The sequence below is a fragment of the Apteryx mantelli genome, chromosome 2 (genome assembly GCF_036417845.1).
Source record: "Apteryx mantelli isolate bAptMan1 chromosome 2, bAptMan1.hap1, whole genome shotgun sequence".
Taxonomy (NCBI): domain Eukaryota; kingdom Metazoa; phylum Chordata; class Aves; order Apterygiformes; family Apterygidae; genus Apteryx; species Apteryx mantelli.
In genome coordinates, this window is record NC_089979.1 from 118,039,960 (window position 1) to 118,063,815 (window position 23,856).

Genomic DNA, 23,856 nt, shown 5'->3' on the forward strand with positions numbered 1-23,856 from the left:
TAAACATTTTTATCTGGTTTCAGGTTTGGGTGGGTGTATTTTATAAAACACAGGTAAGTAGTTGTTTTAAAACATTTTTCTTAAGTAATACAGTTCAGAAAATCAAAGAAGCTTTCATTCTAGATTCCTAAATTTTGAGTTTCCATGTATCAAATCATTTTGGAATAAGCTTGAAAAAAATATTTTAAAATGCTAAAATGTATTTTGTTGATGTTTAAGTGGTAGCTTTTCCAAAAGCTATTGTGTATGCTTCAGTTGGCATCTATGCAAAAAACATGTTCTGCAGGTAAACTACAAGCATTGATACCTCTTACGTGTGTCTATGATAAATCTCACTTACATGATTAAAATATATATGTGTATGTGGCATTTGGATTTTTTTTTTTATCAGGCTTGTGGTATCTGAGTAGGAGTTTGGAAACATGTTTATGAACAGAATTATGCATTTGTGTATTTGGAGACTGTGCTCTGAGACTTTTTAGCTCTAGAATTTAATAGAATTTATTACTTTTTTTTTTTAGTGTTCCCATGTATTTCAAAATGGTACTTTGTTTTAAGTTCAGTATTGTTGGTTGAGGTAGTTTTCAACTTTTTGTGATCTGCATTTTATGGAGACAGTTGCACTTTAATGCTGTTAGCACAGGTGTCTCAAGAACTCTTTCAAATCTTTTGATGCCAGAGAAATGCATGTGTTTCAGGTGCTCACAAACATTTTCACAATTAAGTGGATACTATTTTTATTTAGAAATACATATTGGTAGTTTGCGAAACTAAATGCCTTAAATTTTTTTTAGCTCAGGAAAGTTCGGTCATTGCTTGTTGCTGGAGCTGCACAGTATGATGGATTTTTTCAGCATTTGCGGTTGTTGGATGGTGCTTTCAAGCTGTCAGCCAAGGATCTCAGATCCCAGGTGGTTAGAGAAGCATGCATTACTGTAGCGTAAGTATAGTTTATGTCCGTTTGTGTACGTTGGTTGGTTTTTGTGTGAACTTGAATTTAAGATGCTTTGAGTGTTGCAGGAAAGGTTATGTTTTTGGATTGTTGTACACTATAATTGGCTAAAGAGTGAAGTCAGGCTCTGAAGTTGTAGAGACAATGAAGAAACATTTTAAATGTATTTGTTCTCTTAGGTGATAAATATATTGATAATCCTGTAAAATATTATATTTGAAGAACAAATTAGCATAATTAAACTGACCATTTAACACAAGTTAATACAACCTGCTGTAAATGCTGTTTCTTACTATCTTGAGGGTCAGTCTTGGAAGCATGTAGAAGTTTTGCCTGCATTATAAAAATATAAAATCTCAAGTATTAACTTTTTTCCTTAAGATTTTAGCTTAACATACTTTCAAAGTGTATTAAAAAGTAGAAATACTGTGATGTTGTATATGGACATGAGAATTTCAGGCTTTCAAATTGTGGTATTTATTTTCCATTATGAAATTAATAAATAACAAAAATGTTCCACAAATCTTGCGTTTCCAATGAGGCAAGGATTTGGAAATCATGAAATTAAGAAATTCTGTTGTTTGGAAAGCTAAATCTGTGAAATGTACAATGAATTTTGTTGTTTTAAGAGTAATAAATAGATTTTTATTAAACAGTTTTATTTCTTTTTCCTAAATAGCCATCTTTCAACTGTTTTGGGAAACAAGTTTGATCATGGCGCTGAAGCTATTGTGCCTACTCTTTTTAATCTGGTTCCCAACAGCGCCAAAGTAATGGCAACTTCTGGGTGTGCAGCCATTAGATTTATTATTCGGGTAAGTGTTCCTCTCTTATTTTGCTCGATAGAAATATTCAGGTAATGAGTCTTAGCAGAGATATTACCAGTTCTCAAATATAATTAGAATTTACTTAACCGTTCTTTAAAATGTTTATTCAACAATGGAGAAGTAATTTTTTGGACAGGAGGGCAAATATTGCCTATTATTGATACCAATCAGCAACATTATTCTGATAAAGATGATGGAATAGGTATGAAAAGCCAGTGTGTTTTCATTATTTTTGTAGTGTGTAAATTGTCAAAAGGCAAGTGTATTTCAAAGATTACCTGCCTTTTTGCAAAAAGACAAAGTAAGTAAATAGTCAACAGGCTAGTAATGGATTCTTTAAAACGGCGTTTCTTTTGTCATGCGGGGGTGTATATATACACACACACTCAAACTCACACTTGGAACCAGAAACTCATGATAGGATATTGAAGAGGCCAAACATATGTGGATCAATTCAGAAGGGACAAGTTCATGGAAGAAAAGTCCAAAAGAGAGATTTAAATCTCTGTTGTGAGAGCATTTTAAGCTGCTGACTGCTTAAAGGAGGAAAGGGAAATACTGCATGCTGGCCCTGTTTTTAATTTCTGTTCCTAAGCATCTGTTACTGACCAGGGTCTGAAACAAGGTATTTGTCTATATTTTTTAGGATCTGCACTGACATTTTTTGTTTCAGATAGAAATGGGGAGTTGCCTGTAGTTTCTACATTAAAAGCTGTGTGGTGTTCTCTAGTTCTTAATGCTAGGCACTTACTGCTATTCACTATGATCTCATTCACACTCATAATTTTGTAGATTGTTAGAAACTTAAGTAGTTTAATCACTTGTGCATTGTATTGCTATCTTCGGTATTTTCAGTATTTATCATTCTGTCTAACTACGCTTCTAAGAGCATGCTCTGAGACTCTCTGCATTGCCTTTGCATCAGCTGCTTGTACCAAGAACTGTAGGTATTTTTCTCCTGAGTCCTATAGTGCACTGTGAGATGGCTCATGGCACAGAGTTGAGAGAGGAGGAGGGAGTACAGCCTTACATAGAATGATTAAAGTTGTAAGAGAAGAATATCATTTGCAGTAGTATTAGAGAAGCTCAGATTTGTAAGAAAATAACCCCGTCTCATTGCTTGTAGGAGCCAAATCAAGGGCTAGAACAGAAAAGCAGCATGAAGTAAAATTCACTGAATATATTAAATTGGCTTTATTGGTTCAGTTTAATTGAGGAAGAGCCTACATGCCAGCCATAGCGGCCCTGATTTTGTTTAAATTTCTGTTATTCTTAGCTGTAATTTAATGTAATAGATAGGATTTTCTTGCTTCCGTGTTTCCAGTCCATTGTGTTCAAATACCAAACAAATAAATGGGTTATGCAAGGTGTTCTGACAGTCATAAGATTCCAGTTTTAATAGAAACAGAAAGAAATGAATTCCAGAGTCAAAGGCAATTCATTCCTACTTTCCATGGACTTTTGTCCTTTGGATTAAATTAGGGATTGTGAAGGAAAGTGTGTGATCAGTCAGATATTTAGAGCCCAAATCATTATGGCTTGTGGAGTCAGAGCTATGCTTATAAACTCCTACCAGAAACCACTGACCAGTTCACCAGAACCACCAGCCAGTTCAGATCCTGATGCTTTAGTGTCTTATTGCTGTGAGAGAGAGCTCTCACTGGAAAAGAGGGAGATTGCGTTAAGCAGTTTATCTTTCAGTGGTCTTGAAGAGCTCTAGCTCATCTTTGCCCCTTTACTGGATTTCACCTTTCTTTTCCGGGTAGTTTTTCAAAAGTACGGTATAGGTGGCTCCAAAGATTTGGAACATACAGGTTTCTCCATCTGTAAAAAATGCTGTATTCTTTCCTCCATATTTGCTTATTGTGCACTTTCTGGCAGTCATGCGCCGCTTTTAAATTTGGAAATAGTATAACATACAAATAAAACACTGTTTATCAGCAGGAAAAAGTATAACCGTTAGGCTGTTCTGGGTTTCTGGATTCATTCCCTCATAATTCTGAAGTTGGCAGTACTCTGAAAGCTGATAATTGTCTTTTTGCTTTAGGTGATTTGTGTGTTTATATCCTGTAACAATAATCCAAGGAAAAAAAATGATACATGAGATAGTAAGAATTGTTTAGTACTGTAATCTTTAAGCAGCTTGATTTTTTTTTTTTTAATACTCCACTATTTCATAGTGTATTGGGGATTGTTTTGAAGTTTATCTAATGTATTTAATCAGGAAAGGAATAAATGAAAGTGGATTTGCTGAACCATGTTACTTTTACTGGGAATTAAAATGGTATTACTTTGTGTCCACAGTTAGTTAAGATAAGTAAGGCTGCTTTAATTCTGAATAAGAGTATTGCATAGGGATTTAATGTAGTTTATCTTTATCCATTTTAAATGGTAATTCAAGGGTTTTTCTTTGAGTCTTCCCATGAGCATATTGTAGGTGTTTCCATAGAGATTCTACAAGTAAGTTTGCTTTTATATGGATTACATGTCATGCATTTATTTCATTGACATTTTTTGCATTAAAAGCAATTTGGTCTTTCCAGCACTAGCTATCTCTATTGATTGATCCCTAAAAGAATGCTCACAGTTTTAGATTGACAGTTTGCTTTTTGCTCTATTACCCAGTTTTTGACTGATATATCTATTGCTTTTTTTTTCTTTTTTTTTTTTTTCCTGAGATGAAACTGAAATAACATCAGTTTAGAACTCCTCTGAGGAAACAGGGTTTCTGAGCTTTCATTTGTGACTTCTGATAGTTAAATATCTTGTATCACAAGATGGTTATTGATGGCATTGGAAGTGCTTCTTGTTTGATTTTCTTAAAAAAAAAAAAAAAGTTTAATGAGTCATGCACTAGTAGCAGCAGTCTCCACTTAATAATATTCTACATCTAGTTTCAGTACACATTTTATATGATATTGTAATTTTTATCATCTTGCTAACTTTGGATTAATTAGTACAATAAAAATTCAGGAATGCTTTTGTCACTAACTGCTTTGTCCTATTTTTTTCCAGCATACCCATGTGCCCAGACTTATTCCTTTAATAACAAGCAACTGTACCTCAAAATCAGTTGCAGTTAGAAGGTTAGTGTATTCTAAATAGCAAATTTTTAAATCGTTACTTTTTAAATATGATGGTATGAATACATGAAACTATTATCTAATAAACTACAAAAATGAGTTTCAGCAATGTTATTCACCTGGATGCTGTTGAGGAACAGTGTTTTTTCTGACATATAGGGAGGACCTACACTGTATCCTTCTGCAGAATTTATTCTAATTTAAAATGTTTGTAACACTTGTTGAAAGAGTACCTTCTGATTTAAAACCAGAAGTAAGAGCAGCTGTAGTTAAATCCATGTTTGTCTAGCTAATGAGAATAAATAACATGGGTTTTGAGAGGCATTTGTGTGCGTGATACAGGTGTGCCTGTCTTTGCAAAGAACCAGCCTGAGCTTATTAGCTGCAGTTAGCGTCAGCCCTGCCAGGCCTAGTGAGATTAGCTCCTGCAGAAGCACTGCTGCGTACAGTGTTTGCCAGCATGTTGCTCTCTCCATTCCAGGAGGACTTCCCAACTCTTGTACAATGCAGTTTGAAAGCAAGGAGCTAGGCTACATCTAATACTGTGCCCAAAATAACACTGGGGAGTGTGGCTTTGAGGGACTGGCTGTTATCTAGGATAGGACGTGGTAGATCAGGCCATTGCTGTGTTGGACAACTGAGGTGCGTCTTCAGCAAGCTGAGGTTCCGAGAACAAGGTCCTTGAACGCTTGGATTAGCTCTTGATGAAGTCATTTGGGGTCTGACAGTGTTGCTTTCTGCACAGAATCTCACAAAAGCAGTTAGGCTGTTTCTGGACCCAAGTTAGCCCTGAAAGTTGTGCAGCTATGTATATGTAAAAGATAGTTTGAGCACCTAAACTATTTACTTGGTTGGGGCCAAGTTGTCTTTGCATCCAAAGCAAGCATAATCTGAGCCAAGGTTATACTGACCTCCCACGTCTTAGGGTTTGACTGCAAGACAATATACATTCCTCCTCTGCCTTCACTTCCCGTAGCTTTGCTAAGCAGCCGTTAGACTTTGGGTAGTTTTGCTGCTGCAGTTTACAGTCCAGTAAGCAACAATGAAGGTGGCCAAAATTGTGTTGTTTTCATACTGATTCCATTACTTTGTAAAGACAAGGCAAAAACTAAATCATTTGTAATCATGAAGAAACTTCTTAAGCCTTTCACAATTTTTGCCATGTTTTATAGGTGTCCAAAGGCTTTGGGTAAAACAGATATGAAACCTGCCCCTTCAGAACAGGTCAAAGATGCAACAAAGCCAGAGAAAGTAGTAGTCCCAGACAAAGAATAGAGACCACTACCTTTCAGAAGACTTGATACCTACAACTTCCTAATCTATATCAGTTTGATTTGTTTACTAGCATCTAGCTTCAGACGTATTTCAAAGTATGCTTTTTGCTAATGGGTGTCTGCTAAATTGTCAAAAACTCTGAATTTATAATAAATTTAATTATATAGATTGTTTTGTACAGTGCCAGCAAATCTTTGACTTTCTGTATGCATGACCTTGTATTAATGGTTTTATGTTTTCACTTATGCTATATACTCAGTAATGACAGATGAAAGGATGAGGGTAGAATCTGGGAAAAAAGTAAGTGCTATAGAAACATTATTGGGTGATTTAATAGCTGAATATTTAAAGTAGTCTTTTTTTGCGTATTAAGATTTTATAGTAATTATATTTCCGTGTAATTGTTAAACTTTTTAATATTTGTCTGATCCTTTGGGGCTAATAAAACTAATATAGCATATGTTTAAAACATCACTTAATAGATAGATAGAAGCGCATAAATTTTTTTGAAGTTCAGGATTAGTTAGCTTACATATTCACTTTGTGTACAGAGTTTGTAAATTTTTCAATAAGCAGACCAATGTCCTGATTTGGCAGATAAATAGACTTTTATTTTATGTATTTGTTTTCCACAGGGGGAAGGAATGAAGTTACTGTTAATTCCACAAGCATATTAGAGAAATGAGTACTAATTGTAACTTTCTATCCTGTCTTTTTAGGCGCTCTTTTGAATTTTTAGACCTGTTGTTACAAGAGTGGCAAACACATTCACTGGAAAGGTATGGATAAATGTATTTTTTCCCAACTGTAAACTGTTAATAATTTTTAAATTAACTGTTAATGAACAGAGTGATATTGTCATGATCTGAAATAATTTGACAAGGAAATTGTTGTCTGATATAAAGCAAATTGGAACCTTCTGTCTAAGTGAGTAAAGGTGTTAGCCAGTTTTGAGCCTTTGGTATGAAAATACATGACCGTATATTACTTTCCATGAACGCACATGTAATACACCAGGTGGTCTGAATCAGTTTGCCACAAAGTTGAGTTTAAAAAATGTTTCATAGTGATGCGTGATTTGCGGTAAACTCCCTGGAGTCTCGCTATGCAAGCTCATAGAAGTTTTTTTCCCCATCTGTAGTGCCTTGTGTGGATTGTTTTTTTTTGTTTTGTTTTTTTTTGGTCCAGTTAGTTACACTCACTTAGCAGCTTTTTTCCTACTGGGACTTTTAGCAGAGATTCCAGTACGACAGATTTCTCTTTTCTACTCAATTGTCTATTTTCATGAAAACTGTAAGTAGAATATCTCAAAGCGATTGGAATCTGTTTTTAAAGGATGTAAGTAAAAGCTACTTAACTGAATACTAAGCAGTCACAATCAGTCTAACACTACCTCTCAAACTGTGTGCTCTAATACAAGTAAATGGTAGTGCGAAAAGTGTTAGCCCTATTTCACATATAAGGTACTCGACATGAAGACATGAACTGATTTTTCTACACAGTCACAGTCTATAGCAGAACTGGGAACTGAACTCAGCCACTGTAACACTAGGCTGGTACTGAAAATCCTAGATCATTCTTACCTAACATTGTAATGAGATGTTGTGGGCAGCAATATTTTTCATTTTTGACTACTAGGACTGTGTTTTGAGTAAACAATCATTCTGAAAGCATTGTTGTACTGTATATCGTTATGTTGTTTCCTTCAGTGACTGGTCGATCCAAATGAATTGAATATTAAAATGTGTATGTGTGTTTACATATATTTAGAATTACAAAGAACAAGCTTAAGAGGCATTTAAATTTTTTGTTTGCTAACGATGCAAAAAAGTGTGTGTTATTCTGTTTTGTAGCACCTCTTGCTCCTGATTTGCTTTAAAATTAAGCTGTTTCTGCCTTGATGATAGGCTTTACTTTTCCAGAAAACATAAATTCCCCATTCAGGTAAAGAAATAGCTGGGAGCTTTCTAGTCTTCTACAGAAGGTGTGGTTATGTCATCAGTGTACTTAAGCATTTACTTCATATCTTGGAAAGAACTCACTCTGTGGGCTGTCTTTTACTTAGAAAAATATTAATTAATGGGTAAAACTTCTTTTAGAATTGAATTTGGAGTAGTTAAAGGTAGTATGAAGAATGTCTGTCTTCTAGGCATGCAGCTGTCTTGGTTGAAACAATCAAGAAGGGTATTCATGATGCTGATGCAGAGGCAAGAGTGGAGGCAAGAAAGTAAGTTTTGACTGTACTTATTGCTCTGAAAAATGGCAGATTTTATATGAGGGATAGAAGGTTTTAAATAGTATAATATATATCAGCTATAGTTAGCTGCTCACGTCTGAAGAAGAGGGCACAAGTTAAGTAGAAAATTGATGTTTCTGCTTTCTGAGTCTTGAGTTAATATCTGCTTTGTACTGAGAAAGAAAACAGTTTAAAAGCTTGGGGCCATTAATAATGTTTCAGAGAGTTTGAGGATTCTAGTGAAAGAGGAGTGATAAAGACTGATATTGTTGCATAATCATTCACTTTTTCCGTGAATTAAGTCATTGAACAACTACAGTACTTTCACAAATAAGCAGACCAGAAAAGAATTTCTCTTGCTTCCCTATAGGAACAATTACTAAGACTTAGCAGTAAACTTGAGAATTTCAGAGGACAGCAACACTAAGTTGTTTTGAAAAAATCAATTCAGTCAATTAAGCTGGTTTCTTTTATGACCTAGTGGGTGTATTATGTGTGGTATATATTTCTGCTCTGGTTTTCTTTCTCTGTCATCCCTAGTTCATTCTGCAGTCTTTCACTTCCTGACTGTATATTTTTAAGAAAAACCTAGAACAATTACATTTGGTCGTTCTTTTATTTTGCAGGGCTTATCTGGGTCTTAGAAATCACTTTCCTAGTGAAGCAGAGACTCTGTACAATTCTCTTGAGCCTCCCTATCAAAGAAGCCTTCAGACCTACTTGAAGAATTCTGGCAGTATAGCATCTCTCCCTCAGTCAGACAGGTCATCCTCCAGTTCACAGGAGAGCCTCAAGTAAGAGTCACTTAACTGTTTGAGTCTGACCAAACATAAAAAGTTTCTCTAAAGCACATGAGCTAGGCTCCTGTGGTGTGCAGAAAAGCTGCAGTTGTACTTCTGTCACTTTTAATATTCACATTCTTAAAATTCTTTTATTGTGCTCTGCAACATGACAGTGTTACTCTAGCAAGGTGGAAAATAATGGCATATATAAACTTGAATTTGGCAGACTGTGCTTACTCATCTATTTGTTCCTTACTAGCCCCTGTTGCACCAAAGGATCTTTAAGGTTTGTGTATTGAAGTATTGTTGCTTGTCCAACAGCATGGTAAAAGAAATAAGTTTAGGAAAAAAATTATGGTACCACTTCTTTTCATCTCTTTCCTCTGGAGGTATCACAAAGAGACATTGACAATGAGATTCATTCAGATCAGAGGTCATTTTTTATTCTGTCTTCACAGTATCGGGTATTTCATGACTGCTGGTTACTAGAGGGTGGGCCTGTTCTGTAGGCAATGGTGTGTTAAAATGTGCTGACAGTCTTGAGCTGATTAGATTAAAGCTTGCTTAGGTGCCAATAGCAAAAGAAATCAACTGGCTTTTTTAGTAGAAATGTAAAGCTGGGAGTAGTAGTATGTGGTGATTTTATCCTTTAAATTATAGAAGGGATCCTCAAAGTATGTAAGATTTCAGTTCAAATTCTTCATTTCCAAAGCAAGAGAACTGGATATTTGCTTACTTTTGGCTTGAAAGCAAAGACTGCTTCCCACATATTCAAAATTAAATTTTTTGGGACTGGCACCTTAAGTACCAGTGCCTTTCCCTCTTCTGTGTCAAATCTTATCTTCAGTATGATATTTGTAATTATAAAAGCATTTTTTTAATAGTTATTGTAATGTAGGTTATTGCTAACGCTTCTTTTTTCACTAACAAATGTTTATTCAGAGATTAATTACTCTTGCTTGAATTAATTTAATCTATATTTCCTACTTAGAAATCAAAAGGCTGTTAATGAGTTACTAATAACAAAATGTTAAAAACTAAATTACAGAGAAACTAGAGTCTTACAGTATTAAATCCTTAGGTAAGTGTTACTCCCTGTGTTACAAGATGTGTACCTTGCCAATTGTTTGAAGGTAAACAATACAGAATGGGAGGAGTAAAATAAAAGAAGCAAAAGCAATCTGATACTGGAAGTAATTAACTTTTTAACTGAGTTTTCACTAATTTTGCATTTAAATGCATCTTCTTTTCCCTGTCTTACTCCCAAAATTTTTTTCTGGCTTCTACAATAGATGCTGAGTTCTCCCTGCATATATTAGAGTAGGAAATAAGGGTGCTGAGTTTGTTGTTGTTTGTTTGTTTTAACATCTGATCTGCTATGGTTGTTTTTGACGCTGTGAACTTGCAAATCTTACAAATCCATTGATCAAAATGGTTTTAATGCAGTGGGATTTTGTTATAAGGCTGAGAAAGATTATCATCATCAGTCCAGCCAAAAGCAATTGAGCCTAAATGAAAACCTAATTTTTGTAACAGTTTGAGTTGCAAAAGAGGTTGTAACAGCAGAATGTTCTAAGTGTTACTATCTCAGCCCTATCCATCTTTCATGGTCTAACTAGACCTCTGATTTAAAAAAAAAAAACAAACCCCCTGCTTTTTACCTTCTAAGTAAAAAGCAAAGGAACTATTGAAGTTTACTTCTTTTTGATCATTGTTCATATCATTATGGAAGCTCTGTGAGGATTTTATTAAATCTAGAAAGAAACTGACTTCATGTAGTGAGATCCCTTCAGAATCTGAGGCTGTGCAAAAGTACTAATCAAGCCGTTCTGAGGGTCCCCTTGTCTAATTTACTTGGGTGGCTTTGGCAACTTCCATGTGATAACAGTGGTATTTTAAGTGGGGATGGGAGAAGGGAAACGTGGTGACTTGTGCCTGCAAAACAAGCTCTGCCTATAGAAAGCTGCTTAAATGAAATGTCATTCACAGTAGATGGTGCAAGTGCTGAAATAGTAACAGTGTTTTCTGAGCCTTCTTTTTGGTGCTTGTTGTAAGGTCAGAATGTGCCCAAGAGATCTGCCTGGGCATACTGGACTTAACTCATTGTATTTGCAGCAAAATAAGTGGTAATATCTCCAAAACACTGGTTATTGATGTCAGAAAAGCAGGTATCATTCATAGTAAACTGCAAACACATGATTTTCTGTGAGGAGTTAGATAACAATGCTGTCATCTACATTATCACTGAGCTAATAGCTCAGATACATACACAGTATTATGCATCTCTCTTCTCTCTGCTTTTTGATATTAAAATTAGGGAGTATTTTTACTAAAGCTGAGACTGTAGACTGCAAGGTTATAATTTGAGTGTCAATGAAATTACTACAAACCTTCCCAGTCAGATAAATGTTTAGATGGCTACAGATGAATCAATGAATAAAGTATTATGCCATTCACTGTTTCCTACCTTCATCCTTCATCTTTTTTTTGTTTTTTGCTTTTCTCTGCTCCCTCTTACTGCATGCTAGCCTTTTGAACCAAGCAAAGGAAGGGTTTACGGTTGAACTTGAGTAGACCAAAAGATTTCACTTCAGCAGCTACTCACTTTGGCAGTAAGAGTATAGGGAAATGGAGAGAAAACAGAGGAAAGACATGCTTCTTCCCTTTCTTTTATAAATTACAGAGGCCTCTAACAGTCAAACAAGGGAAACTCAATCCAGCTACTTTGAAGTTCCAGCATGTTTCTTCTTAATTTCTAATTTAATTCTTTGGGGTATAGGACTGGAGGAGGCTTATGAGTCATACGCATGTTTTCCTTGTTATTGCAGGCAACCTACTTCACATAATTCCTTTCATTATAGATCAAGATCTTTTAGTTTAGCTCCTGCTATTTTTGTTTGACAGCTGATTTAGAAGATCATCCCTGCAGTTAAAACCTTGTAATGGCCATCTTAAACGTTTCTATGACCAAATCTGGAATGCCTGAACTTTGGGTTAGCACAATATGTCTGCTAATTAGCAAGAGATTAATGCCTTATAATGAACATTTAATTTCATAAAATTAAAAAAAGATCTGATAAGATGATGGTGTTTTCCTTATCATTCTCTATTTAATATGTTTATCTGAAATGTGCAGAGACAGTAGAAGGGAAAAAAAAAACTTTTTTTCTTCAGATCATTGTGTAGTGTTGCTTTTTGTATCAGATACATGAGCTGTATTTTATTAAAGCCCTTATTTATTGGATTTGTTTATTTTTTTTTTTATAGTCGTCCTCTATCTTCTAAATGGTCTGCAGCCAGCCCAGCAAGCCTTGCAGGCAGAGGTATGCTTATTGCTATATAATGCACAATTGTTTTTAATGTTGTTTTAGTTTAAATAAATAAAAATTAAATGCAGCTTACAATTGTACAATCTTTGCCATTTACCCTGTTACACAATTGAATAATGACATATGCTTTAGCTTTTACATATTTTTAGTTGTTGCAAAATTGCAATCTGTTACCAAATACAAGACATTATCGGCTATGTATTGCCGCTGTTAATTTTGTTTCTTGAAGTTTTCTCATTGACCGGTCATTCTAAAAAGAGCAAGACATTCTATGATCTATTTATGACTATTAGGCTTATGGCAATTGGTAATGAAGAATTGTCATACCTCTGATCTGTTCTAGCATAGCTGCTGTTTCTTATGAAAAAAATAATCTTGTAATTCAAACCGTTTAATTTTGTCAGAGTTTTCAGAATTGAATCTATCCATTCTCTTTTCTCATTATTTCTTTGTAACTCTTAGTGAGTAAATCATTGACTCCTTTTTACAAGTGGCCAGTTATTGTGAGTGCTTGTTTTCTGAATACCTGAATTGTTAAGAGGGAGTCAAGTTTTGAAAACATGCACCAATGGCTAAAATTAACTGAGCTGAATAGTTAATATTCAGCTAATAATGAGAGATGAATATAAAAATATTTTGCAGAAGATTAGGCCCTCAATTAATTCAAGGTAGGCATTTAACTTGTCCAGTTTCTGTATCTCTCTGACGTCAGTTTCTTAGCTGATGTGTGGAAATAATACTTGGCCCAGCATCACAAGGGACACTGAATTGCCCTGAATTTGTGAAACATTCAGTAATGTAATGAACAAACCACATAAATGTTCACAATTGTCATTTGTATTACGGTGGGAGCAAGTAGTTTGTATAGAGCAATGTTAAAATTTCATACTGAATGAAGATGATGAGAATACTATAAAATAAAAAATACTGGATTGATTCTACGTTTGAGTATAGTTGTGTGAAATGATTAAGACTGGAAAATGAAGGGAAAAAAAAAAAAAACTCATGAATTAAAGTATTAGACCAGCTGGACAAATCAAGGACTTCGTTCTTTACCTGAATTTCAAGGCAACACCAGGTCTAGCATTTCAATACCTCTTGGCCATGTGTGTTTGCTTTTAACCTTTTAATAATACTGTGTTTAGTATTAACCCATAACTTTTTTTTTAGTTTCAGGAAGCAGCAGCAAGAGTGTTCCAAGCCCAGGAACTCTGCAAAGGTCTCGCAGTGACATCGATGTTAATGCTGCTGCAGGTGCAAAGGCCCGCCATGCCGCTGGGCAGACAGCTGGAGCTGGGCGCTTGTCCGCGGCTGGTCTACCTCCAGGATCATATGCTTCACTAGGTGAGAGATATATCTTTACAGTACTGTGGAATAATTGTCGTTTTTAGTCAAAAAAAAAAAAAAAAGTTACGAGAAAGTACTTCTATATTTGAAAAACTTTCATTGTCGTTTTTAGTATTGTTGGAGTACTGCAAAGACCAAGTGTTCTAAAGTAAATTATCAACTTTGCTAGATGTCTTGTTTTTCCTTCTTTTGAAAGAATGCCAATGTAAAGAATGTATCCATACTATGCTCTTTAAATGTGTTAATCTGGAAATATAAGTATCTGAAGGAGCCGGAAATATTTATAAGTATCTGAAGGAGCCATACCCTCACTTAACAGAGGGTGGTGATCATGGCTTTTTTTTGTTTTAGAAGCAGTAAGGAAGTCAGTGTTAGAACTCTCTTTCCCATTTTACTCAACTCTTTGGCATTGTTATAAAATAGCTAACGAGTTTCCCTTGGAGTAAGTGGTGGCTGTTCCATCTGTTAGAGAAGTGTTTCATGTACTAATGTACAGCATTGTTTTGAGAGGTTTTTTCCTAAGCGTGCCGATGCAGCTATGTGCACGTTTGTATCTAGGTACCAGTCCTCACTGGCAGGAATACTTGTTAGACAGAAAGTGCTACAAATAAGTCTACAGAAAAGTGTATTTCTGATAGTAGTGGTGTTAGATGCTAGAACTTGCACTCAGGCTGAATTGAACCAACGTGTGAGGAGGAGGAGAAGAGTATGAGGCATGTCTCTGTGTTCTTTCAGGGTATCCATAATACAGAGGTATACATGCAGGGAATGAGGTGCAGCACTCATAGCACAGCTAGGTTTTTTCCTGTCAGTCTGTGTGCTAGCTAGATCACTGAGGAGACAAGTCCTAATGTCAGTGTTGCCGAACACGATCACAGGAGAGGCAGAGAAATGCATATGGGTCTTTGGATTTACCTTGTGTTTTGGGAGATGCTAGGATACGCTTAACCTATGTTTTTCAAAGTTTTTGATTGTGTTTTTTAATTCAAATTTCAGAGTTAAAATTATTTCAAATGAGTCATTAGTGCCTTCTTGAAACGGTTTGAACACCACTTACTTTAGGATTAAATTTATAAGCCCTGGCAGTGTTGACTAAAAGGAGTAGTCTCAAAATCGGCCTGTAACTTAGGGTTGTGGGCTCCCTCTAGTGCCCACAGGGTGAATCAGAACTGGGCACCAAAGTTAGCTGCTTCTCTTGCTTGGTGGAGGAGATATGCCTGTGGCTGTAACTTGACTGTGGAGGAGCCTCTGTTCCTCCTAACCAAATGTCAGCATGCCTGAAATAGATGGGATGATTTTTCTCCAAGATCACAGCGTTGCCTAGTCTGCTTTGGGGCGCAACAGCATGCGTATTGAGTCTTAGACAAAGCTGGGATTCAGTTCTCAAGGGAAAGACGTGTAAAAGCAACTTAGAACATGGTGGTAGAAAAAGCAGCAAGTCAGAGGTCAAATAAGAAAAATGAAGAAAGAGGTATCTCTTTCTGGTAATGTATCTTCATGCTGATGAAATGAAAGGACTACTTTGGTCTTTTGTTAAGATTAACAGAAATTTAACTCTGGATTGGAGTACTGGTACGCTTTCAGAACATCTTAAGGACTGAGCAGTTCATTCCCAGAATTTCGTAAGCAGGGGTTGAGAAGGACACAGAGGTCTCCGAGGAAGTAAACGGTGCTGTTTTTATGCAGGAAAATAACAGAAATAAAGAAATAGCTTATTCTGTTGCCTATAGAGGGAGGGGAAAAATACATATGCAGTAAGTCTAGGCTTTTGCAGGATTTGACTGGCTGGAAAGTTTTTCTTTGCTAGCAGGTATAATCATGATACTTGCAGAGAAGAATACAGTGTTAAATTGAAATAGCAGAATAATGTGGTGCTAGCAATGTATAGTAAAAAATTCAAATCCTATCATGGATAATTTAAGGGAAGTGATAGCTGAGAAGACCAAGGCTTATTTAGAGTCATGCAAAAAGAATAGTGCTTGTTTGATCCGGGTTTGTTTTCCTAACAGTTTTCTGGTAGTGGTAAGGTGATTTAAATGACACATACCTGTCCCCTGGTAAACATGTAGAGAGAGTAAATGTGGTGTGTTCTTTGGCTATTGAAATATTATTTAATTATATTTAATAATTAAATATTAAATATTTAATTAATTATTTAATATTATTTTCTCTTTGTTTTGAAAAGGTAACCACATTTCAGCAAATATACTAATTTGTAAACTTTTCCTCTCTAAGTTTTTGTGGTGGTGGTGATTTTTTTTTTTTTTTTTTTTTTTTTAATACTAAACCCAAATATGGCAGCTTAAATGACAGAATTGTCAAGATAATGCTGACTGTCATACTAGAAAGGCCTGGAAAATGTTCTTGTTTATTGTCGTGTAATGCATTCCACATCTCTTCAGGTGTTACAGTCAATGCCAAAATAAGTAACACTGTCTCCTCTGGAGCTTTTATATATTTTCACATTTACTTAAAGAGAACCATCCATCTTTAGCTTAAACAGCTGCAAAATTTAGAGTCTCAGAGGACCCTAAGTTCATGAGTGTAGTAAACTGTAATTACCCCCACCTGTCACTTTCCTTTTTATTATTAATAGAAGAACTCTTGTCTGTGCTGCAATTGTATGTATCCATATGTAATTTTGTTTTAAAACTGTTCTAGAATCAGGAAGACATTCTCTACTTTAGTTATTCAAAATGTTGACTAGCTTTGGGATCCCTAATTATTAATGTCCTTTTTGAGGAGACATGAGCTGTGATTATAAATGCCTCACATTAAATATTGCAGTGGTACTCAGTTTTACTTCTGGTTGTTATTATCAGAGTATGTATGCCCTGCCTTGCAGCTGAACTGGTGAACCTTTAATGCTTTCAAACTGTACTGAAACTTTCTCCTGTTTTTCCTCTGTCTTTATTGGGCTGTCTTTTCCCTTTGTGTCCATTAGTCCACGTGAGACTTCATGCTGAGTACCAAATTTCATAAGAAGTAGAAATATTGTGATACAGCAATGATATAAACATCTACTGATGATTCTGTAACTGGTGAACACCAAACATGAAATAGTTGATAAGTTTTTTACTTTAAGGGTTTGTTCAAATCTGAGTAATACGGAGAAATGCTACATCCCTGTGCAGGGACTTTACTCCATTCTGTAATTGTGTACTTTGGACTGGGAGAAACCAACTTTATTTAAGTTATCTTATATGTACAAGAATTAGATAGACATATGTCTGCAGTATTTAATATTAATGTATTTTCCTTAATTAATGTTTTATGACTCTGCTGTGAACACCTTTATTCTAACACACTAAGTTTTCCATGTTTCTTTGCCTGCTTTTTCAACAAAGAGGATACTTCTGACAAGATGGATGGTAAGAAATTGTTTAGTCTGCCCTCTAATCCTAATAAGTATTGTTAATATCTTTTATGTAAAATACTTGATGTTTAATACATTTGTCTGTTGATTAACAAATTCTATACTGTTTTCATTAATCCCTGTATAATCTTGATACTTTAATGTGTGTGGTGTTCTATTGCTGTATTTGTCAATATTCTTTGGATGATTGGTCTGGAAATTGGATGTTATTTCCATTTAAAAAATCCTACTAAATTACAGAGTTATTCTGCCTTTTTATAACTAGCTGTAGTTCCATCATGTTTCAGTTTTACCTATAAAGGCAAATCTGGGGATTTTTTTCCAGAATGGCAGTGGGAGAGCAGAAGATTCTTGACAAAGAGATTAGGATTTTTAAAATAAAACTAAAATGATCTCTTTAAAAAATACTTTTACCAAAATCTAGAGTCTAGCTACCTAATTTTAAGTGCTTTTAAATTCTGTAATCTAATGTAATTCTACTAAAGAAGAGTTTGCTAAGAAGACCTACCTGTTCAAATAGCTTACCAAGTATTCCAGCTGGGTTATAGCACTTCTTTTTTTCCTTAATTCATTGTATTAAACACCCTTAGGGAGTAGGCTTATATTTTCATTGTAATTGCCAAGCAGTTGAGAATCAGCCTCTCAACACTTGTTAGTCTGTTTCAGGTATGTGTAAGTAATGCTTCCTGTATCAGAAACTGGCTGAGTCCCAGCTCGATGTCTGATCATTCTAATTATTGCTGGGAAACACTTTAAAAGCCAGTTATGTTTGCTACTTAATAATTCTTGCTACATGTATTTTAAAAATTTCCTAGCATGTTTAGAAGAGTGAGTTGTTTACTGGAAGCAAAGCAAATGTTATTTTTCCTTTCATGGATTATTGAGTCTGATGAGAAAATAATTGTACTAAATATGCACATAGGTGGAAACAATAGGAAGGCAATTCTCTTAAAACCCTGAAACCTGAGCTACTTTTTGGAAGAATTTGAGCAGAGATTGAGCAAATATTGCAGGTGGTAACCCTACTTTCCTACAACGAGATTTTTGTACAGTATTACATCTTTCTCACTTACTTCCATATCAAATTTCCTTGTGTTACATATAGTAGGATTTATTTCTAACTAGCTGTACTAAATGCTTACCCTGAGCTTTTGCATATCGTCACAAGCAGTAAAGGTTCTTAAGGCCAGATGTATAGGTTGTTCCTTTAGTTCAGGCCAGGAGTCAAAACCAGTGGAGGTGTCCTGTACATTTGTCTGAAAATAGTGGAGGAAGTGATACACCAGTGACCGAAACAATAATCTTTTTCTACAGGATGACTGTAGGGATGAATGAACACATCTTGACTTCCAGGCTATAGATTTATGATACAGTTGAACTGATCTTACTGCCACCAGGAGAAATTGCCTGTTTCTCCTTTCCTCACCAATCTCGGCCGTGTATTTTCACCACTTCTTCCATGAGTGCTTTGTAACACTTCATTGTGAATCGTTTTAGGGAAACAAACTCCAGAAGACTGGTTTTGTAAAAACAGAAATTAATAATATTCTGTTATTTAGCTTACTGCACTGACAATCAGTGAACCCTTAGCTGCTGAGATGCTGGCACAAGGGTGGGGGAAGGAGAAGCAGAACCACCAGCTCCCTGTTAGACCGGCTCAGCCATAGCCTAGATGTAGCTGCCTTCCAGGGTCCCCGCGGGGCAGGATGTTGTTGTGTTTTTTTGCTGGTTTGGGGCGGGTGGAGGGGAGGTTATATGCCAACTGGCAATTTTGATTTGGTAAGCTGAGGCATTTCTACAGACCTATTTCTGTCAAGTACTTTCTGTGCAGAAGTACTGAAGTTTACACTGAGTTAAGTTTTAGGAGGGGGCTGGTAACAATAGCGTCTGGAAGGTATAACAGTATGGGAAAAGTCGGAGCCAAATTTGCTGAGAGGTTAAGTTTAGGCTAGTGGAATACACTAACAGGCGTTTTAATCATAGTTCTCTTACAAGGCAGGAACAGTATTAGACTGAAAACAAAAATGGAATTACCATTTGATTTTGAGGCATTTAACAATTTGTATCACAACCTGAAAATATCTTATTCCATAATCAGATTTGTGTTTCAAAGGAACTGCAAGAGAGGAGTACTATGTTGACATCAATTCTTATGTATTGATGTCAGTAAATTGAATCACATTTGACTCATATTTTTATCAGAAGTCAAGCCTTTATAAACTTGGCATACTTTTTCAAGTGTGATCTGGTTTCAGCAAGCTCAGCTTCTCTGAGCAAAACTTGATCTCATGTGTGTAGATTTTCAGAATCATCATGACTTGATTCAGATAAATCCTCCTTTCTCACAGTTTCTATCAAATTATCTGTGTCCAGTTTGTGAAACACTGTCCTTTGGTTTTTTGGGGGAATAATTTATAATAGTACATTTTATATTTTCGGGAGAGCTTGCACTAGAATATTTGGAATAAATATCTGTTTGATCTGGACATGTCATTTAGTTGACTTGATCTCATACAATTTTTTCCTATTGATTTTCAATGTTTTTATAACAAGTTTAGAAGGCAGTGCTACATACTGTATTTCTGTAAATCACTACCAATGTAGTATTGCTGTTTCTTGATATTCCACTTTGCTTCAAAGATGGAGTTGCAATACGAGCGCTTTAGACTTCTTCTTAACTTGATAAGATCTGTTAAGACTCATAAAATTATTAATCTCAAAAAAGGAATTGAAGAGAAATAGTATTGTTTGGAATATCATATATTTTATTATTTTTTCTGTTTAGGAACAGCTTCTGAAGATGGTAAGAAAATATTCTGTTAGAATAGCTAATATTTTCAGCTTCATGTTTTCATTGATATGAACTAAGTTTTAAAAGTAGAATTCGGTCTTTCTGGGGCTTTGTGGAGATTCATAACTCCATACAGCTTACGCATCTAATACTTGGTTGTCATGTAGCATTTTTAAAATTCTTTTGCTTTATGATTTTAATTTTCAAGCTCTCGTCTGCAGTAGAAGTGTCATTGCTTAACATTTTTAGTGTGAAAAATATAGGAGCTTTATATTTTGCTTTTTTTTTTTTTAGTGAATCTTGTCACAGAAAATTTCATCAAATGTGTTCATGCTCTGGGAAGCAGGTGCTACTATTATTCGTCTCTTTGAGATGGATATTGGGAATTCGTTTTCAATATGCTATTAAAATATTTAAACCCATCATCTAGAGAATAAATGTAGAGACTCTAAGTGAGTTAACAATTCATTTGCTTCACAAATACAATTTTTTTTTTTTACTTTGATTAAAAGTAAACTAGGTTCCAAGTGATAATTTAACACAGTATCCAAATAGTAGCACTCTGTATTCTTGCATTTTTTGGGTCAAATTCTGAACACAGTTGCATGCCTTGCAGTCTCACAGCCCTCAGTGGGAAAACATTGCCATTGCACGGGGATAACTAGCAGAGTTTGGACCAGTTAACTTAAACCAGTATTGCTAGCACATTGTTTTCTAATAATTTAGTGAATAACCTCCTTTATTCTGACTCTCTTCTTAATAGACTCTCTTCTATGGCTATTCCCTCTACTTGGATGAATAATATTAACTTGGTTGGTCTCCAAATTCTACTGTGGAAAGCCTACAGAGGCTAGAGCTATATAAAAGTCTGTGTCTAGTTCGTCTGGGTCAAATATCGACTTTATGCATCTGGAAAACATTCCAATTTTGCTGTTTTAAAATTTGGATTACTTGCTGAACTAGATCCATGCTGTATGAGCTTTGGGGGTTTTATTACTGTAACTTCTAAAATTATGGTTAGACTGCTGGGTTTGCTTTTGTTTTGTTTTTCTGTTGGTTGAGAGGTTGGCTTAGGAAATGTAGTACAGAACTTTAGTACTTGCTTTTAGGAATAATCTTTCAGTTACTTGTCATTCATCCAGCTGGGGTCCGTCTTTAGTAATTTCATCGTACTGTCTGACCTTTGGGATGAACATGGCCAGTAATGCACAAAGGTTTAACCCACATACAAGATGGACTGGCGTTCTGGAGAAGTGAATTCCACTGTTGTCGATACTCTGTTTACTCTCTCTGTTCATCAGTTCTCCCCTCTGTTGAGGAGAGTAGGATTTCTTTATTTCATGCTGATACTGAGTTTTACTGAAGTGATCTGTGCAAAATGCTGTAAATGCCTTGGGAAATCCTGTGGAATTACACATGACCACATCCACAGCCAGGAAAGCAGTAGAATTGTCAATAATAGGAAAGTTAGTATTTAGATTTCTAAAAAGAATGATGATGTTAGGGAGAATTCTTAGAACCCTATTCAAAAGATAATCAAGGTTAGTTTTGTTGCTTTATGATAGCAAAAGTAGAATTAGTAAACACAAGTAATTGTGGGATGACTGTACCTATTACATTAGTTGTACCCATTGTCTATTATATTTATTTAATATGATTCCCTTTTGTAATAAAATCAAACTATTTATGTAGGAAGCAACTTCCTAGTTCAGGGTGTTTAAATGATTATGTGCAATTTCCTTACTGAAGCGTGTAGAATCAGAGGAGAAATATTTTGATCCCTCAACTGTTAAATTCTTGGAGGTTTTCAAATTTCTACTAATTATCCCAAGTGAATTTTTACTGATTGAGTTATGTAATGCTTCATTTTTAGTTACAGGAAGTTAATAAAATACTAGCAAATGCTTCTGATGTTTTGCTTGCTCCGTTACTGTGGAAAAATTGATTTGATATCACTTTTATTTTATAGGACGTGTACGAACAAAGCTTTCAACACCATCTGTTGGTATTGGAAATTCTAAAACCGATTCCAGAGGACGAAGCAGAACTAAAGTGGTCTCTCAGTCTCAGCGTATGTATTTTCTGTTTGTCAGTTATACCTAATAAAGAGGCCAAATGCTTAAGCATATGTTCATTGACCAATGGCTACAGTCAAAGTTAATTTTAAAAAAAGAAGCTGCATACTGAGTTGTTGTTCTGTGCCTTAGGTTCATCATCGCCAGACCAAAATGAAGGTATTTTTTTCAGTGTTTTGGGTCAGTGGTATTTGCATGCTTTTCTAATTTATGTTGTTTTTCTCTGGGTGAAATACTAGGTTTGGTTTTAGTTTGCCAAATAAATTAGACAGCATAATAGGAAAGGAAATCTACCCCTAAATTCTGTCTTCAATTGTAACTTCTCAACATTCTTTTTCCCCCCCTGTTTCTGCTTCCACCCCTGACTCGCACCCCCCCAAGAAAAGCCCACGCCACCAGTAAACTTCTGTATCGGTTAGATGTAATACACGGCCAACTAATAAGGAAAAGTGAGTAGGCTGGATGGTGTCTTCAGGATTACCTGTAAAACCTCATTTTTCATTTTTCAAAAAGTCTAATTTTTTTTAGTCAGAAGTACCTGTTTTCATTTAAAGCTAGGCAGTACTCTAATTCTAGGCTATTTACTTCTTTTTATTTTATAGCTGTTACCTTTACTTAACTCTTTCCTGGAGTGAAAATATTAAACCCAAACTTATAATCTCTTACTTGGCTTATATTAAAGTCAAAGAGTGAAAACAAGTAAATTACTGGATGGCAGCTGATCCAAAGTAATTTTCTATGAGTATTCTCTAAACCACAACAAATGCAAAATGGTTGGCTTAGTCCTCAGTGATTAATTAAAAAGACACAATTATGTAACACTTGTTGTGAGCAAGTGGTGATTTTACTGATGCATTGGCTGACCTACGGCAATTTGTCGTGTGCCTGGGGTCTCCAACAGACATCCGACTAATGTACCGGTAGCGTGCTCAGATGTTACTGCTCTCATCTCTGTCCCAGCTGCCTCTCCAAGGTTACTGTCTTCCAAGCTGAGCTGCCAGAATGAGCTTCACCTACTGCAGTTTTGTCCAGCCAGTACGTAGGCTTCTGTCAACAGGAACCGGGATATTGGTGTATTATATCAAAAGGCTGGACTACCAGAGCAGGCCAGGGGTGAATATACGGGGGTCTTTTTCTGCCACCTCTGTTGCACAAGCAACAGCTGCTCTTGGAGGAGTGAAGGACATAATCTGCTGAGGTTAAATTCTGCAGAAAATGATTTTGGAGCCCTCAGGAAACACACCAGTGTTCCAGGCATTAGCACACCGTTTCAGAATGGATAAAGTTATACAGATATGTGTGTGTATATATGTGTGTGAATATATACATATGTATATACATATTTATATATACACACACATGCACTATATTAAATAGGTAGTCTGTATCAGCAGGAGACTTCAGCTTTGTTAGTTTTGCATTTAAAGATTCACTTTTTTGGTACAGACAGGAATTTTCACTTCTGAATTGGTAACAGAAAACTAGTTCACTTTTGGAATTAACATAGCTGTTACTTAACAAATACATTTTTTAGAAGTGAAGTGCATTAAATGCCTGAATTAAATGAATTACAATGAAATTAATGAAATTAAATGAAGAAAAATTAACAATGACATTAAGAAAAATTAACCACTCCTGTAGTTTGGCAGCTGTAATGTTTCAAGGTCAGTAAATTATACAGGTTTTGAATTTTCTGGTGTAATTATTGCCCTATGCCAAACTTTTTTTTTTTTTTTTTAAATAAAACCCCTTAATTATGCAGTTAATGGCAGAAACCTTTATC

At 35.4% G+C, this 23,856-nt stretch overlaps 1 protein-coding gene across 7 annotated transcripts in view; it reads left to right on the forward strand.

Moving 5' to 3' along the window:
• CLASP2 (cytoplasmic linker associated protein 2) overlaps window positions 1-23,856 on the forward strand; it is a 153,051-nt gene that overhangs the window by 82,934 nt on the left and 46,261 nt on the right. For 5 of the 7 annotated variants that reach the window (XM_067291310.1, XM_067291311.1, XM_067291313.1 and 2 more), the window contains 10 exons: window positions 795-940; window positions 1,632-1,767; window positions 4,795-4,865; window positions 6,857-6,916; window positions 8,287-8,364; window positions 9,000-9,167; window positions 12,423-12,478; window positions 13,655-13,828; window positions 17,179-17,202; window positions 21,968-22,069. In XM_067291310.1, the coding sequence (XP_067147411.1) occupies window positions 795-940; window positions 1,632-1,767; window positions 4,795-4,865; window positions 6,857-6,916; window positions 8,287-8,364; window positions 9,000-9,167; window positions 12,423-12,478; window positions 13,655-13,828; window positions 17,179-17,202; window positions 21,968-22,069 (1,015 nt within the window). The remainder of the gene's footprint in view (window positions 1-794; window positions 941-1,631; window positions 1,768-4,794; window positions 4,866-6,856; window positions 6,917-8,286; window positions 8,365-8,999; window positions 9,168-12,422; window positions 12,479-13,654; window positions 13,829-17,178; window positions 17,203-21,967; window positions 22,070-23,856) is intronic. The other 2 variants (XM_013948160.2, XM_067291312.1) reach the window with 1 other exon arrangement.